The sequence below is a fragment of the Ictidomys tridecemlineatus genome, chromosome 5 (genome assembly GCF_052094955.1).
Source record: "Ictidomys tridecemlineatus isolate mIctTri1 chromosome 5, mIctTri1.hap1, whole genome shotgun sequence".
NCBI classification, from domain to species: Eukaryota; Metazoa; Chordata; class Mammalia; order Rodentia; family Sciuridae; genus Ictidomys; species Ictidomys tridecemlineatus.
Window position 1 is genome coordinate 180,049,002 of NC_135481.1, and position 16,271 is coordinate 180,065,272.

A 16,271-nucleotide genomic window follows, 5' to 3' on the forward strand; every position below is an offset into this window, starting at 1 on the left:
ACATTTTATTATATTGAATTTTTATTTCAACATAGCAAAATAAAATGTCCAGAAATTTTTGTTTTGTATATTTTAAAAAATTCATAAAAACATAAACCTGTCTTTGAGGAGAGCCTTATATAAAAATATTAGAGCTCTTTGAATTAAAAAGCATTGATAATAACTATTAGGTACTTCTCAGGCCTTCCCAATTGCTGAGGTAGTTCAGTAAAGAGCAGTCCTCTGTGATGCTTCTCTCTGTGAATTTTAACATAATAAAGCATAAATAAAGTAGAATAAGCCTTTTTGTGCTTCCTACTCCCTGTTGGTGGTATTATTCAGAAAATAAAAAGGGACTCAGGCATAAATATGAGCAAAGAGAAAGGATTTGTTATTCAGTCTCTCACATCACTAGAGATTACAACTGCATCTTAAACCCAGACTCTGAAAGCATACACCCCTTTTGTTTTGGATTTGATAAATGAAATTCTTCCTTTGTTTTTCAGTAAAAAAAATCAAAAGACAATATGCTCCTTTCACAAGAGGTCTGTCTCTACTGTGAGACTGGAATAGTTCAAAAAAACAAAGATTCAGAAAATGTTAAAAAATAATCACCGCTTTTGCTCTAACTCCACTTTTTTTTACAGAGTAGAATGTATATTCTATCCAATTAAAAAATAAAGTATACTAGCTTTTAGGTAAAAAGTGCTCAACCTTTGCATTTGATGAATTTGATACTACTACTTTACAATATTTGATTACATGAGTTCGTTTACACCATGAGCTCAGCAATAGATTAGTTCTAGAGCAGATCTGCATTTATTCCTGTTCAAGGGAAAGGACAGATTGAAGTAGAGGAGACCAGTCAAGGAAGGGAGCTTTGGAGCCAGACTACTTGGCTTTGGATCCTGGCTTTGCCATTTATTAGTTGTGTGACCTTGGCCAAGTCACTTCCATGTTTGGTTCCACAGCTTCTCCATCTGCAAAATGAAGATAATAAAAGATGAAGATATTATAAGGACTAAAAGAGCTAATCATATAAAGTACTTAGAGTTAGGCTCATTATAAGCACTCAATAAAATGTTATTCATTTTTATTGGATAATACAGAAAATGGACTAGTTCAAAAGTGAAGAATTGGTTACATGTAATGAGACCAAGAAGATTATGGCAAGGGACTTATGCACTGAAATGTGCTCTCTGCATTGACGTTTATCATATAGTGGCCATTCTCAAGGTGTACTTCTGGTTCTGCTTGAGGGTCAAGATTTAAACCATCAAAAGCAACTAGGGTTAAGGCGGGGATTGTGGCTCAGTGGCAAAGCACTTGCCTAGCATGTGTGAGGCACTGGGTTCGTTCCTCAGCACTACATGTAAATAAATAAAAAAATAAAACTACATCAACAACTAAAAACCATTTTTTAAAAAAAGCAACTAAGGTTTTCATTTTAGTTCAAAGCACCTGCTGGCCCACATTCAAAGACCTTTTGGGCAGTGATCCCCTTGAAGCCACACTTGGTACACTGTCACATCCCTATCCCTCAAAACTAATCTAACTCTGTATGAATCATGGAGAAATTTGTTCCTCAAGATGCCTTGGCAGAGGAATGGGGTGGAAGGTGGTGGATAGGTGAATAAGGATCCATGCTACCCACTGTACAACAAAAGCAATGCAGTTCATTATTTTGGTGTCTCTTCTTCATCTGCCAATCATTACATTTCTTTTCTCTTTTCCTCTCCACATCCAAGAGGCCTTTGCCCTAGAGAGATCAGCTCTGGCTCTTTGTTATGTTCCTAAACCAAACAAGAGCCTGAGAATTAGAGAAACTTTCTAATTAGTCTAGCATGCCCCTTAGGGATTTTCTACCCTTCCACATACAGCTTATCAAGGTATTCACCCAACACAAACTAATTATTTTCTTAGAAAATTTTTACTTACAAATGTTATTCTTTTTTTTTTTTTTTTTTTTTTGCTTACAAGAAAAATTTCTTCTCCTATGCTTTTCAGAAGGCAGTGGGTACTCAACAAGTTTCTATCCAAGAGTTATTTGAGGATCTGACAGTAGTTGTAGGAGAGAAAATAAGGAAAAAGGGAAAGAGAGGGAAGAAAAGTGGAATTGGCATAGGTTTAGCATTATAGCTTTCAGAAAGTTTTTTTTGCTTGAAGTTTTTGTTTTGAAATTATTTATTTTTTTGGTACCAGGGATTAAACACAGGGGCACTTAAATCACTAAGCCACATCCCCAGCTCTGTTTTGTTCTATTTTAGAGGGCCATTTGGGGGTTTGAACTCAACAGTGCTCTGCCACAGAGATACATTCCCAGCCCTTTTAAAATTTTTCAGAGATAGGGTCTTTCCATATTGCCCAGGCTGGCCTTAAACTTGTGATATCCCTGCCTTAGTCTTTCGAGTAGCTGGAATTATAGGTGTTCACCTCAACACCTGGCTTGCTTGAAGAATTTAAAGAGAAATAGAAAGGAAGGAGAAAAGGGGACTTTATAAAAGGAACTTTATAAAAGTCCATAGGGACTTTATAAAAATACATATTAAATAGGAAACTACAAAAGTGGACTGGTATTAAGATTGTTGACAATTAAGTAGCCTTGACAAAAGAGCCAACAATACTAACATTGCAACATTGAATTTTTTTTGTATTGGGGATTGACTTGAGGACCTCCCGCATACTCATACATACACTCTTCCACTGGCTATACCCCAAGCCCTGGGATCTCTATTTTTTATTTTTTTAGTACTGGGGATTGAACCCAGGGATGCTTAACCACTGAGTCACATCCCCAGATCATTTTTTGTATTTTATTTAGAGACAAGGCCTCCCTGAGTCACTTAGGGCCTCACTAAATTGCTGAGGCTGGCTTTAAACTTGCCATCCTCCTGCCTCAGCCTCCCAAGTTGCTGGGATTAGACGTGTGCACCACTGTGCCCAGCTAGAATCTCTTGAAATGTTTCTAGACCTGTTTATTAAGACTGGAACTTTATGAATGTTCTGGCATGCCTTAAAAATTTACTACGTTTTTCACTGTATCTGAAAATTTAAATCAAGAACTGCATAATTGAAATTAGGACTGCAGGGGCTGGGATTGTGGCTCAGTGACTGAGCACTTGCCTCGTACATGTGAGGCCCTGGGTTCAATCTTCAGCAACTCATAAAAATAAAATAAAAATTAAAAATAATAAAAAAAGAAATTAGGAATGCATATTCTCTAATTACTTAAAGGTTTTGACAGAAAAAAAAAAAAAGCATGCCAGAGGTAAGTAAATGGGTGGAGGTAGCTTCATGTTCAAGTCTGGAAAAGTGGTGTGGGGGTGTGTGTGTGTGTTAGTTGCTGGAATGGCTTCTGAAAGGATTGGCTTTTACCTGCATTTCTAAGTAGGGAGACAGCCCATGAGCTTCCTCAACCAGCAAACTGATGGCTCGGGTTCTGGTTCAGCCATTGCCTTCTGGACTCGGAACAGAGCCTGGGAGACGATGATGCGCAGAGAAGGCTCAGGGTCATGTAGCATCTCTCTCAGATCTAAATGGCAAGAGAACCAAGGGTGGACCTGAAAGTCCTTTGAGGTTTCTGGAAAGGAGCTGGGCTCTAAATATAGAATAGCCTCCGTGTCCAGAGGCCAACTTTCTCTAAGACACTGAAAGTTTTTAGGTTGGTGGATGGATTCTGATTTAGAATCAGACCTACAAAACCTACTAGTTCTGAGTTGCTGCATAGTTTACTCCTCTGAAATAATCACATTCTAAGTAGTACACCTAAAGTCAGTTCATCTGGACCTTCCAAACCATGTCTAATGTGAACCTCTAAGTTGCTGTGTCCTAAATGTAACCTAAACCATTATTCCCTTCTCTCTTCTCTGTCTGTCTGTCTCTCTCCCTCGTGGTGCCAGGGATCAAACCCAGAGACTAGTGTCTTTTTAAAATATTTTCTTAAATTTTTATTTTTATACTTTCTTATTGCAAAAGAAATGTAAGTTCATTGTGTAGAAAATATATGTGACAATATATGTAAGCACTAGAAGAAAATAAAAGTTACCCATAATCCTGCCACCTAGAGCTAACCACTATTACTTCAGTATTTATCTTTCTGGTCTTTTTTCTAGGCATTTATTTATATATGTATGTTTTTATTTTTTGTTCAAATGAAACCATATAACTCTGTAATTGATTCTTTTTTTAAATATTTTTTTAGTGTAGATGGACACAATACCTTTATTTTATTTGTTTATTTTATGTGGTGCCAGGATTGAGCCCAGTACCTCATGCGTGATAGGCAAGCACTCTACCACTGAGCCACAACCCTGGCCCCTGTAATTGATTCTTATTTAAAAATATCTCATCATAATTTATCTGAGTCATTTAAAAATTCTTGTGTAATGTTTTTCTTAGCTATTTATGATTCTACAATGTGGGCATGCTATGAATTCACTTATTCCCAATCTTTTCCAGTCTAAAATGTTTCCTATTCATTATTCTAAATAACACTGAAATGGACATTCCTATAATTATTATTTAATTTTTTTTTTTAGTTATGGTGCGAAACAATATCTTTATTTACTTATTTTTATGTGGTTCTGGAGATTGAACCAAGTGTTCTACCACTGAGCTATAACCTCAGCCCTAATTATTTATTTTCATAAGTTAAAGTCCTAGAAGTAGGATTGATAAATCAAAGTATATGCTTATTTTAAAAGATTTTGATATGTCCTGCCAAAATTCCCTTTTAAAAAGTTGAACAATTTATGTTCATACAAGCATAGTGTATAATGAATATCAATGTCCTTTAATACATCAATGTTGAGTATTACTGACAGAAAAGCACATATGGACACCTCATTTTATTTACAAACTTCTGATTACTAGTATTAGCAAATATTTTTTATGTATTGGGCATTTGTGATTCCTCTATGAACTGCTTATTCATTTTGTTTGTTACCTGTACTCCCAGAGTCTTGGGAGGCTGAGGCAGGGGGATCAAGTTCAAGGCCAGCCCCTGCAACTTAGGGAAACTCTTGTCTTAAAATAAATAGAAAGGGCTGGGGCTGCAGCTCAGTGGTAGTGAGTGCTTGGGTTCAATCCCCAGTATTACAAACAAACTAACAAAAAATATGTGGACAAATATAATCTTCTATTTTGTGGATCACTCTATTTTTTAATATTTGTTTTTTAGTTGTGGATAGAGACCATTACCTTTATTTTATTTTTATGTGGTGCCAAGGATCATGCCTCATGTATGCTAGGTGAGAGCTCCATCACTGAGCCACAACCCCAGCCCCTTGATCTTTTATATCTACTTAAAAATAAAAAAGTGAGAGAGTGAGAGGCTTTTCTTACAGTACTAGGGACTGAACCCAAGGGTGATTTACCACTGAGATACCTCCCCAGCCCATTTAATTTTTATTTTGAAATTTCCCAGGCAGTCTTGAATTTGAGATCCTCCTGCTCAGCCTTCCAAGTCACTGGAATACATGTGTACCACCGTGGGTGTATCCCACTGTGCCCACAGTATCCTTATTAATATCTAATTCTCTATGCAAATGCAAAGTCCTAGCAAGGTGCTGTGGTGCATGCCTGTAATCCCAGCAACTTGGGAGGCTGGGGCAGAGGATAGTAGGTTTGAGGCCAGTCTCAGCAACTTATTGAAACTCTAGGCATCCTAGTAAGACTCTGTCTCAAAATAAAAAACAAAAAGGATTAGGCATGTGGCTCAGTTAAGTGCCCTTGGGTTCAAACCCTGGTACTAAAAAGTAAAAAATATAAAAATAAATAAAAATCTACATCCTCTTTATGGTTTGGAGTTTTAATGTCTTAAGTAGAATTTTAGCCTTTAAATTTGTCATGTTTATGGGCTGGAGATGTGGCTCAAGCTGTAGCGTGCTTGCCTGGCATGCATGTGGCCTGGGTTCGATCCTCAGCACCACATTAAAAAAAAATAATAATAAAGATGTTGTGTCCACCAAAAACTAAAAAATAAATAATAAAATTCTCTCTCTTCAAAAAATAAATAATTAAATAAATAGATTTGTCATGTTTATTTCCAAAATGGAAGATTTCACCTTTTTTTTTTTTTTTTTAAGTTTCTTAAAGAGTTTGTATTAGGGCTAGGGTTATAACTCAATGGTAGAACACTTGCATAGCATGTGAGAGGTACTGGGTTCGATCCTTAGTACCACATAAAAATAAATAATAATAAAAAAGTATACATACAATATTTTGCACTTAGATTTGTGTCTACATGTTCAAAAGAATACATAAAGAGCAGACATCAATTTAAATTTTTTTTTAATTCAGACATCAACTTTTGAACGAAATAATTGAAACTTAATTTGTCATAAATCAGTTTAAATTGATATTTAAATTGTTGTTGCCTTTTTCTGTTTAAATTTAGCTTTAAAATTACCAATGGTAAATAACATAAGTTTATTTTTAAAAGACTATTATGCGAGGGTGCTGGGGTTGTGGCTCAGTGGTAGAGCGCTCGCCTAGCACATGTGAGGCACTGGGTTCGATCCTCAGCATAAAAAGTAAAATAAAGGTATTATGTTCACCTACAATTAAAAACATATATTAAAACAAGGCCCTGGGTTCAATCCTAAGCAACACACACACACACACACACACACACACACACACACACACACACACACGACTATCAGAATACCGCATTTTTTCCTTTGATTTGTTTTGTTTTTTTGAGATTGGGGTCTTGCTATGTTGCCAAGGCTGGTCTTGAACTTACAGGCTCCAAGGCATCTCTTGCCTCAGCCTCCTGAATAGTTGGGACGACAGCTGCAAGCCACTATGTCCTGTCAAATAGCCTATTTGGCAGAGAAGCCACTACAAGGGAAGGAGGAATGTGTGAGGTTGTTTCACTAGGCTAAGCCACATGAGATTGCTGATATGAGACTCTTTTTTGACCTACAATTTGATAATTTCAAATGATTTATCCTATTATATATATGTATATAACTTTATATACATACTCTAAATCTTCTATATAACTAACTTTTGAATGGAAAAGGAACTTTGGTTTCCCAATGTTTTAGATTAGAAATAATTTTCTTTTAAACAGATAGAATTAGCCATGTAGAATCCTATTCCATAGAATAATCTGCATGGTTCTTTTCTTCCTTCTTTCTGATATCTATGAAGAAACAGGAAATCTTAAGAGTGGCATGATTTTCTTAAATAGACTTTAGTCTCTGAGCAGTTTTAAAATATCAACACACACACATATATATAATATATATATATATAAAATGAGATCCCTCTTAAGTTGCTGAGGGTCTTACTAAATTGCTGAGGTTGGCCTCAAACTTGTGATCTTTCTGCCTCAACTTTCCAAGTTGCTAGCATCACAGGTGTGTCATCACATTTAGCTACTTATATGTTTTTATTTTAAAAGTAGTGAAATGTTCAGGATTTTAATTTGGTTTTCAAGAAAATAATTCTGAATTGTGAGACAGCATTTCCTGGCATTTTCTAATTATAGAACTACTTCTTAAGTGGCAATAAATAATTCTTAGAGTACTAAATCTGCAGATCAGTACAATTAAAGAAAATTTTTACTCATTGAAAATTCCAAAAGCATTTGCAGACAGTTGCCTTATATGACTATAAAACATCTCTACTGCCAAGTCCCACATCTTATAGGACAACTGCTTATCGATAATAGTGCTGAAATCATCTCTGGTATTTGTGAGGTATCATAAGATTTACTAAGATTGTATTTCTAGGTAATGTTTTATTTCCTGGCAGAAAAATTTAGGAACTGACCCCAAGATGTTAATTAAAGCTAGTTTCCAGATAAATAGGGTCATGTCTTTCCCTAAAGGGGGAATTGGACTAGAATGAGACTGTCATTCAGCTGAGGTCACCAATGGCTTTGTCAGGATCCTTGGATGCCACAGTCTCAGCTTTGCCTGCCCATAGTCATGGGCTCAGATACCTTCCAAAATATGGGTGCATCCCAAATCCAAGGAGTGTTATCACTTACCATTCTGAATCCAGTCAGTGCCCTTTATACTGAGCTCATTTTGATCCATGTATTTTGACAAAAGCCCTAAACAAAGAAAAAGTCAGTGAGTTATTATCATTAAAACATCCGGGCAGCTGGCAGAATTGGCCTTTTGATAATTAAATAAATTCTAAAAACCAGACTTCCAAGTGTATGATATTTATATATAGGTAACATAGCTCCTTTCTCCTAGAAATATTTTCAAGGCCATCTTAAAAAAAATGAGGATGCACAACAACACAATTTAGCAAAATACAGACTATAGAAATGAAAGAATTTTCTTTGTACCTACAAACAAGACTGCTGCTCTTCTGATGGGAAGTTTTGTATTCTTGGAGTACATCAGAGTTTGGGCTAAGATGTTAATTTTCCCCCTGCATTTTATTCCCTAAGTAGGGGAAAAAATAAGAGTACAAAGCAGTGAAGTAGCAGCATATTTTGATCAGTATCACCAGAGTTTGCAGGGTAAGGGACTATATCAAATACAGAGGCAGAGTACAAGAGTGCTTGATATAACTAGTGAACACTATCAGTGATTACGAAAGTATGCCATGGTAACAAGCCCCTATACAAAGCTAAATCCTCTGAAAATCTCTTGCCCATCCCAACTCATGCTGTGTATCATGCTGTGTATCATGCTGTGATGCCTTTAAAGCCATCCTAGCTTCCCTGGATTCTGTTTTCTAAGCTTCTCCTTCACCTTTTCCCTGACCGCTTACCTGCCTGACCTTATGCTGCTCTGAGCATTTTGCAGATGCTCCTTTCTTGGCACAAGTCATTTTCCACTTTGAGTTTCTATTAATTTCTGCAGGTTTCATCTCCCTTACTAGCTTGCAGACTCCCAACTGGGTTTTAAACCTTGGCTTCTCCATGGCTTGTTGCACACTGGATGTGTTTTGCTTATCGGGTGAATGGATATACCTTTCAGGGGATCTCTTACAAGGACAGGCACCTGAGAGACAGGCTGAGGACAGGAATTTGTTCTCATAGAGCTTATGATTTAACATGAACAATTTGTAGTCAAATACTATCATTAGTGCATCAAGCTATAGGTTTGATTGCAGGTCAGAGAGAATCCCTAGTGGAAAGCCTGCACAAGGGTTCTTGGGGGTTCCTGCCAGCCTGATCAGAGGAGACCACTCCTGGTCCTAAACAAGTTAAACCTATGGACGATTTCTAGGAATAGTCAGTCCCAGGGACTTTGTAGTAGAATCCAAGTAGTTTTATAATCAGTTTCTAGAAAACCAAGAATGACCCTCCAGAACTTCGCTGGTTCTAGCCTGTCCCTTTGATGAGCTCTGTTGAATCTGTGAGGGAGAAGGTGCCATCTGGGCCCAGTGCCATAGCCAATGGCATGCTGCCATCATGCCTACAGCTATACTGCATGGCAACCGTTGGTTGGGGGGGTCCCCTAAACATGCTTTAATGGGGAATAAGATGATCTACCATATCCAGGAAGGATGAGAGACAGCTGTAAGGGGAATATATAACTCCACTGCAATTCAGCCCATGTGGAGTTTTCTGAACAAAACTATCAGCCTGACCTTATAACCCCAGACCCAGGTTAGTGGGCTTCTAAGAGTTTACCAGTCTAATTTGTGAAGAAGGTTGGTAAGAGGAAGTGAATTTGTGATTCAGTTGGGAGAAAACTATAGAAAAATAGATCTACAGTTTAAAACATTTTAGAGATTCATGTGCTGGCATGAAAGTGGTAAGCCATATTTCCTGAATGTCACATTCTACCATTAAAAACCATGTCAGGAAAACTAGGTATGTTGACATGTTGAAGAGGTGACAAAGCCATTATTTCTCACATACAAAGAATCTGCAGATTTTTCCAGCTTCAGTAGGTCTGATGTACAAGGGGTCTCTGCAGTACACTTCCTGGGGCAACTTCCACTTCAGGAAATGAGCACAGATGGTTAAGACTCGCCGGCTCTCCTGTGAAAAAGATGATCATAGATCAGAATTTCCAAACATTTTTTTTAAGCTGAGGTAATCTTTCTTTGATAAAACAGACACCAAAGTTCAATGAGAAAAGCTGAATAACTCAGGATTTTCCTGTGTGGAGTGAGAGGAGGGGTGCCAAGGAACCAAAATGCTGTTCTCCTCCTCCAACTTCCCCAGAGTCCCTGAGGGGATCCATAAAACCTCAGGGTTGAGGGGAAGATGCAGAAATCACTGGTTTCAGGCATGCTCCGCAGACTTGAGATTCCACAGGGATTCTCAATTACCATGCTCTAGAGACAGAAACCCCAACCCTACTGACCACACCTAAGTCATTTTTCTGTTACTCTACATGGGGAAGTGTAACTCTTGACTTTGTGACAGCCTGGGGCATCTCTGATTTGGAAGAAACTAAAGTACTGATTTAGCTAGTAGGCCTCTTTGCTAGTTCACTGCTCTCCAAATGCTGCCCAGGGACCATACAACATCTCTGATGAGTCTCCAAGCAAGTATTTTATCCCAGGCCCACTAGATATTTGGGCATAAAAATTCCTATGGGGATAGATGGGAATAAAAAATTAGTTCAGTGGACCCAGATGGCACCTTTTTATCTTCACAAATGCAACAGAGCTCATCTTAACAGTTCAAGGTAGTTTAGCTGCTTTGTTTAGTGATTTGTAAAAATCTGGTAAACCAAAGATATCAAGATACCCTCCTCTAGGTTTATGCCTTTAAGAAATTCTCACACATGTGTATAAGGAAAGATATACAAGAATGCTCATTGTAGTGCTGTAATAATGAAAATCTGAAAAATTTCATGTCTATTCCATGGCATGGAATAGAAGAAGGGGATAAGTTATAGGTTACTCATCTGATGGAAATTCATACAGCTGTGAAAATAAATTATCTAGAGTTTTACAACATGGTTTAATCTCATAAATACAATGTTAAACAAAATGCTGAAAGATATAGAGAATGATACGATATATACAGTTTTAAAACATGAGCAATATTAACGCAGGAATGATAACAAATTTAGGATGACACTTTTGAGGGAATTCAGTTAGGGAAAGATATATAATTTATTCCTATTTTATTTTTAGCATGGAGGTTGCTGTATGGGTGCTTAGTATGATCTCTGTACCAGTGACTCATAACCTGATTTATGTTACATATCTTCCCCTCTGCTTAGCCTGAGGAGCTTTGGAGAATGGCTAGAAGTTGTTCATTGTCTGAAGGGAAATAAGCCCATTAAACTTAACTGCCAAGGGCTGACAGGGCAGGGTGTGGTATTGATAAGAGCTGTAAACTTCCCAGGCCATACTCCCTGTCACCTGATTGGCAAGTTCCGCTTCACTGCTTTTTGGGGTTTGAAACGTTTCATATTATGATTATACAACTGTAAACCTTTCCCCACACCAAGGTGCTAGGGCCCACAATCTCACATCTGTTTTTGGACCTGCATCCTTGACTTCCATTTCTGTAAAGGGTAGCCTACAGAGGAGAGAGCCCCAGGATTTTTCCAGAATACTTGTGGTCTAGATACAACTCCCTGGGATGCTGCAACTGGTGGTCATAGTTAGCACCATAGACTGGACAGACTGGCTTCTGATGTTGTGACAGAACTACAAAGAATGACATTTCAACTTCACACCCACCACCCAATTAAGAGGATGGTTTACATGGAAAACCACAATTTTTATGGCAAATACTCTCAGGAGATTTAGGGGAAATAATGGCTTCTCCAGATTGGCAAGGCTACTCTCACTGACCTAACCTCAACCAAGTTATTTGTCTTAATAATGAGGCAGTTCTTGAAGTGAAAAAAGAAAGATGACAGAATATTATCATTGTCATTAAAAAAAAGAGTCTGTTGATTTGGGTATTATGTTTAGGGCTTGTTGTTAGGCTGAAAACTAGTGTGAGGCTACAGTGAGGGCTAGCATATCATTCTTACCCACAGAGGGCCACAATTTAATACTTAAAAAATAGGAGTAAAAGTTTCACACAATTCACTTACACAAAATAATTGAAATGTAGCACTGTATCAGAGAAAATGGAGAACAAAGATGGTACTACAAAGTCCCTGCTCTCAAAAGACATGAATCCTTTTTTGCAGAGTTGGCTGTGAATTTAGAGTTCCTTGGGACTCAAGGAAGTTGACAGCAGGTATTACCTCAGCTATTGCATCATTTTCATCCTGAGAATACAGAAGAAGTGGGACCAAGCTGTCCAGGACCTGGTTCTCCACACCCTTCTTATCTGTGTGCTTTACAGACTTTATGGCGGCTCCAAAGAGGGTCATGGAGAAACAATGAACATCAGGTCTCACCTATGAAGGAAACAGCCAGAAGGATGCAACTTGATGAACATGTTCATGCTCAGCTTATAAAAACTGCAGGTGGGTTGAATGCCAGTCTTAACAGGGGCTGTTTAGCTGCAGTGCAGCTGGAGGCAATACATATGGAGCAAGCCAGAACTGCTGTTTGCAGTCTGTCTTGTCCTCTCACTCCACAAGTGGGAAGCAGGCACAGTCCTACCTGTTTTTGTCAAAGCTTATGTCTGATACTGGTATTAACCATTCACACAAGCTGTTTTACTTATATTCAAAATCCCAGCCTTGACATATTTTACTGTCCCAATGATGCTGGTCAATATGCTCCATGTATTTCATTTTGGAAAATTGTTGGCATTTGAGACAAGGACATGATTACAGTCCATCATCTTGACCAAGTCTTATTATTCCTTGAAAGCAAAGACAATGTTTTATCCTATACAAACTCTTTCTCCATCCCACAAAGCAAGGTAATACCTTGGCAAGCTTTTATGTCTCAATTTTTTTTTAATCTGAAAAATTAACATTAACACCACCCTACCACATCATGGGTTACCAGGAAGGGTCTTGAAAGATTTGAAAAGTGCTCTGAAAGTAAAAAGTTCTATATAAAATAGAACATACTTATTACTATCCCAGTTTCTACTCTCTGTTATGGCAATTACCCTCCCGCCTAGGGAAAGTCCCTCCTCTCTATTATCTTACATCACCAAATAAGGAAAACAGTGTCCTCATCATGGCAGCCAGCGTAGTAAAATCCATTGTCCTGACGAGCTTCAGGAGAATCTGAATGGCTAACAAAACAATCTTTTCATCGGTTTCATATAAGCTGTCTAAAATGCATGGCAACAGGCTCTTGATGTCTTCCCTCTGTGTGTCCAAAGGGAGAACATCACCACCTCTCCTGGTGGCATGCCATCTGGTACCAAAGGGAGAGGGCTCTCAACTTCACTGGGTATTCATGTAAAGGGAGCATGATGGCCAGTCCATCAGTACTAGCAGGCCTGAGATGCATAAGAGTTGGTGAAGCGGTAGTGAGCTGCCTCACAAGACAGAAGTAGGACTAGGTGAGGGAGGTCCAGAGTCATGGCCCTGGCCTGTTGAGAGCTCTCCCAACACTGAGAGAAAGTGAAATGTTAGCTCAGGGCACAGTGCAGAAGGTCTCCAAACAGAGTCTGAAAGATTCCTTGGCAGGAATTCTGCAGAATTTATTGAGGATCTTCCCATTCTTAATTGAGATTCTACTTTTTTGAAATTCTTAAAAGGAAGCAGTCTCAATTTTAAAACATATATATTTAAAAATAAGTAGAATAAAACAATAAATACTAATGCATCTTATCAACCAAAATAAGCATTATTAACCACTGACATTTTTGCTTTAGATATATACATATGCTTTTGAATAGAAGAATAGAACTCAAGAGACAAAATTAAAGCCTCCTGAGTTAGTCAACTCTTCTGAGTAAGGCCTAGTTTTCTAGTGAGGCCTATGGAAAATGAGATCTCTTCCAACAGGAATGTCAGTGATCTGTCTTAGATGACAAGCATCTTGGCAGTAGATCAAAGGCCTATCCCAAGTATTTCACTGCACAACATGGTACAAGGCATAAGGGCCATGTGAATATTGTCTATGGTATTATAATAATGAGTATAACTCCACACAAATTGCAGGTTTCACATATTATCAATGTATGTGACTTGGCCTTTAAGATAGTTAGCTGCTTTTCTAATAGTAAGTACTAGCCTATTTCCTAGGTATAAAATTCAAGGATCTTCTCCACCTGCTCCTGTCCCAAGGCTTCCCAAGTTTTTTCTTAAGTTGTTTTCAGTTCTTTGGGTATCTCTTTGGGGGTATTCTATTTATGACTTAATAATCAGTGATCTGGGGTCTTCCTACCATTTCCTGGTGTCTAATGAGATTGCACAGTCCCCTCAAGGCAAGAATTCTAAAGGCCTCATTTTCATGATTCAGCCAGTCCTTCAAGCGGGCTGTAGAATATTTACTAGGCAGTCTCCTGGCCACAGGACTCTGGAAAAGCTGAAAGAACCCAAAATCAGCCAAATAAATGACCTTGAAGCCTTTTTTTTTTTTTTTTATAAAATAAGCTACCTTCCTACCAACTCCAAAATGTATGTTTTAGTTTGAAATCTCTACGATACAGCACACACACTATAGGGTGATGCTTACGTTGCAGATACATAAAGTATACCCAATAATTAAAGTGCAGAGACCCATTTCAGTAGGCTTGAATCTGAAAAATTTGGGTGTAGCCTAGGAAGGCAGGCATTGCTGCTTTATAGCTTCCTGAACCCAGCACCAGGGAATGAGACTTACCTCCACAAAAAAGCCTGCAGATGTGAGTTTATGCTTATCATTCCCTCGGTTTAGAAAAGGCACTAACAGGTACATGACTTTATGTGCAAGGAGTTGGTTTCTTTCCAGCAATGCGCTGCAAAACACAACACCAACAGGATGACCCTCCAACATGCTCCCACACCAAGGGCATTTTCTCAGAGCAGGGCCTTCTGGACTTGATGCCCAGCTCAGGTAGATAGGAGGCTATGGCAGGACCAGGATCTCTGAAAAATATGCCTGACAGTCTAGACATTGCCTAGACTTATGAGCAGATTGTCCAGCCTTAGTTACTGTGGAAACTAAAGGGAATACAACAGCTAAAGCAATGCTGATTAGAGCAGGAGGGTGTGTGCGCACCACAAGGGAGCCGTACTTGGCAAGGAGCGATATTCCCTGAAGATGGTGATCTTTTTCTTCCAGAAGAGTCCATCCTTTATTCTTTTCCATGATGTGGAATTCCTGCCAGCACAATGTTCTGAGGAGGAGAGACTTTGTAGCCTGAATAGCAAAGCTAAGTCAAACAAAGACAGTGACTAGAACAGGTCCTGCCAATCTGTAAGCACACAGTCACTCTGTTCTCACTGGGGAGGGCCATGCCTGCAGAGTTGCTGGACCCTACTTCTCCCTCTGCTAGATTGCCCAAAGACTCTCAATTCTCTAACAACTTGAAAGGGCTTCAAACAAATTCTCTGGAGTAGAGGAAGGGGCCCAGGGGAAGGGAGGATGGGAGAGAGAGGGGAGATACTAAGGAATGAAGTTGATCAAATCATGTTATCTGCATTATAAATGTGTTATAACAAACCCCACTATTCTGTATAATTATAATGTATCAATAAAAATAGAAGAAAAACTAGATAAACCAAAAGACAATTCTTGCATAAAGAAATCTAACTAGGGCTGGGGATATAGCTCAATTGGTAGAGTGCTTGCCTCACATGCACAAGACCCTGGGTTCAATCCCTAGCACCACAAAAGAAAATGAAAAAGAAACCTAAGTAGATTTTGTTTCCCCAGGAGTTTGGAAAGAAATCTATGATAAAACAAATGATCTGGGATGCTAAAAAAATCTTTATTGATGGGCTGGGGTTGTGGCTCAACGGTAGAGTGTTCGTCTAGCATGTGCAAGGCCCTGGATTCGATCCTCAGCACCACATAAAAATAAATAAAACTAAAGGTATTGTGTCCAACTACAAATAAAAATTAAATATTTTAAAAAATCTTTATTGAGATAAAATTTATACCCCATAACATTTATCCCCACTGCTTAAAAAAACAAAACAAAACAAAACAAAACAAAAACTACTCATTGAACTGGTATCCTGGACTGGGCATCAGACAATCTCAAAGCTGGAAGGGTCCTCAGAGGCCACTTTGCCTGACACCACATACAGGCAAGGAGGCTGAGGCAGAGAACAGTGGAGTTGCTCTGGGTTAAATGGATGAATGAGAACAAGAACTTGGATCAACTGACTAAGTGATCTTACAGATTTCACATTATGGCACATTCTCTGAAAGAAATTCATGTCCCACAGCAACACTAAGAAATCTCTACTGAGACCCTAAAGGGGAACTAAAAATCTCTCTCTATGCAATAAAGCAGAAACAAGGAGTTGTTTCACTGGGTCAGT

General features: G+C 38.4%; 1 protein-coding gene across 16 annotated transcripts in view; it reads right to left on the reverse strand.

Annotated features, from left to right (window-relative positions):
* Positions 1-775: 775 nt before the first annotated feature.
* Positions 776-16,271, reverse strand: part of Mroh8 (maestro heat like repeat family member 8) — a 62,137-nt gene continuing 46,641 nt past the window's right edge. For 2 of the 16 annotated variants that reach the window (XM_040275991.2, XM_021729520.3), the window contains 10 exons: positions 15,017-15,154; positions 14,623-14,737; positions 14,185-14,325; positions 12,993-13,157; positions 12,129-12,284; positions 9,824-9,946; positions 8,294-8,393; positions 7,985-8,050; positions 3,355-3,511; positions 776-959 (listed from right to left, as the gene is read on the reverse strand). In XM_040275991.2, coding sequence (XP_040131925.2) covers positions 3,363-3,511; positions 7,985-8,050; positions 8,294-8,393; positions 9,824-9,946; positions 12,129-12,284; positions 12,993-13,157; positions 14,185-14,325; positions 14,623-14,737; positions 15,017-15,154 — 1,153 coding nt within the window. In that variant the 3' untranslated portion in view covers positions 776-959; positions 3,355-3,362. Of the gene's footprint in view, positions 960-1,956; positions 2,035-3,354; positions 3,512-7,984; positions 8,051-8,293; positions 8,394-9,823; positions 9,947-12,128; positions 14,326-14,622; positions 14,738-15,016; positions 15,155-16,271 lie in introns of those variants that run through there. The other 14 variants (XR_013439673.1, XM_040275993.2, XM_021729515.3 and 11 more) reach the window with 14 other exon arrangements.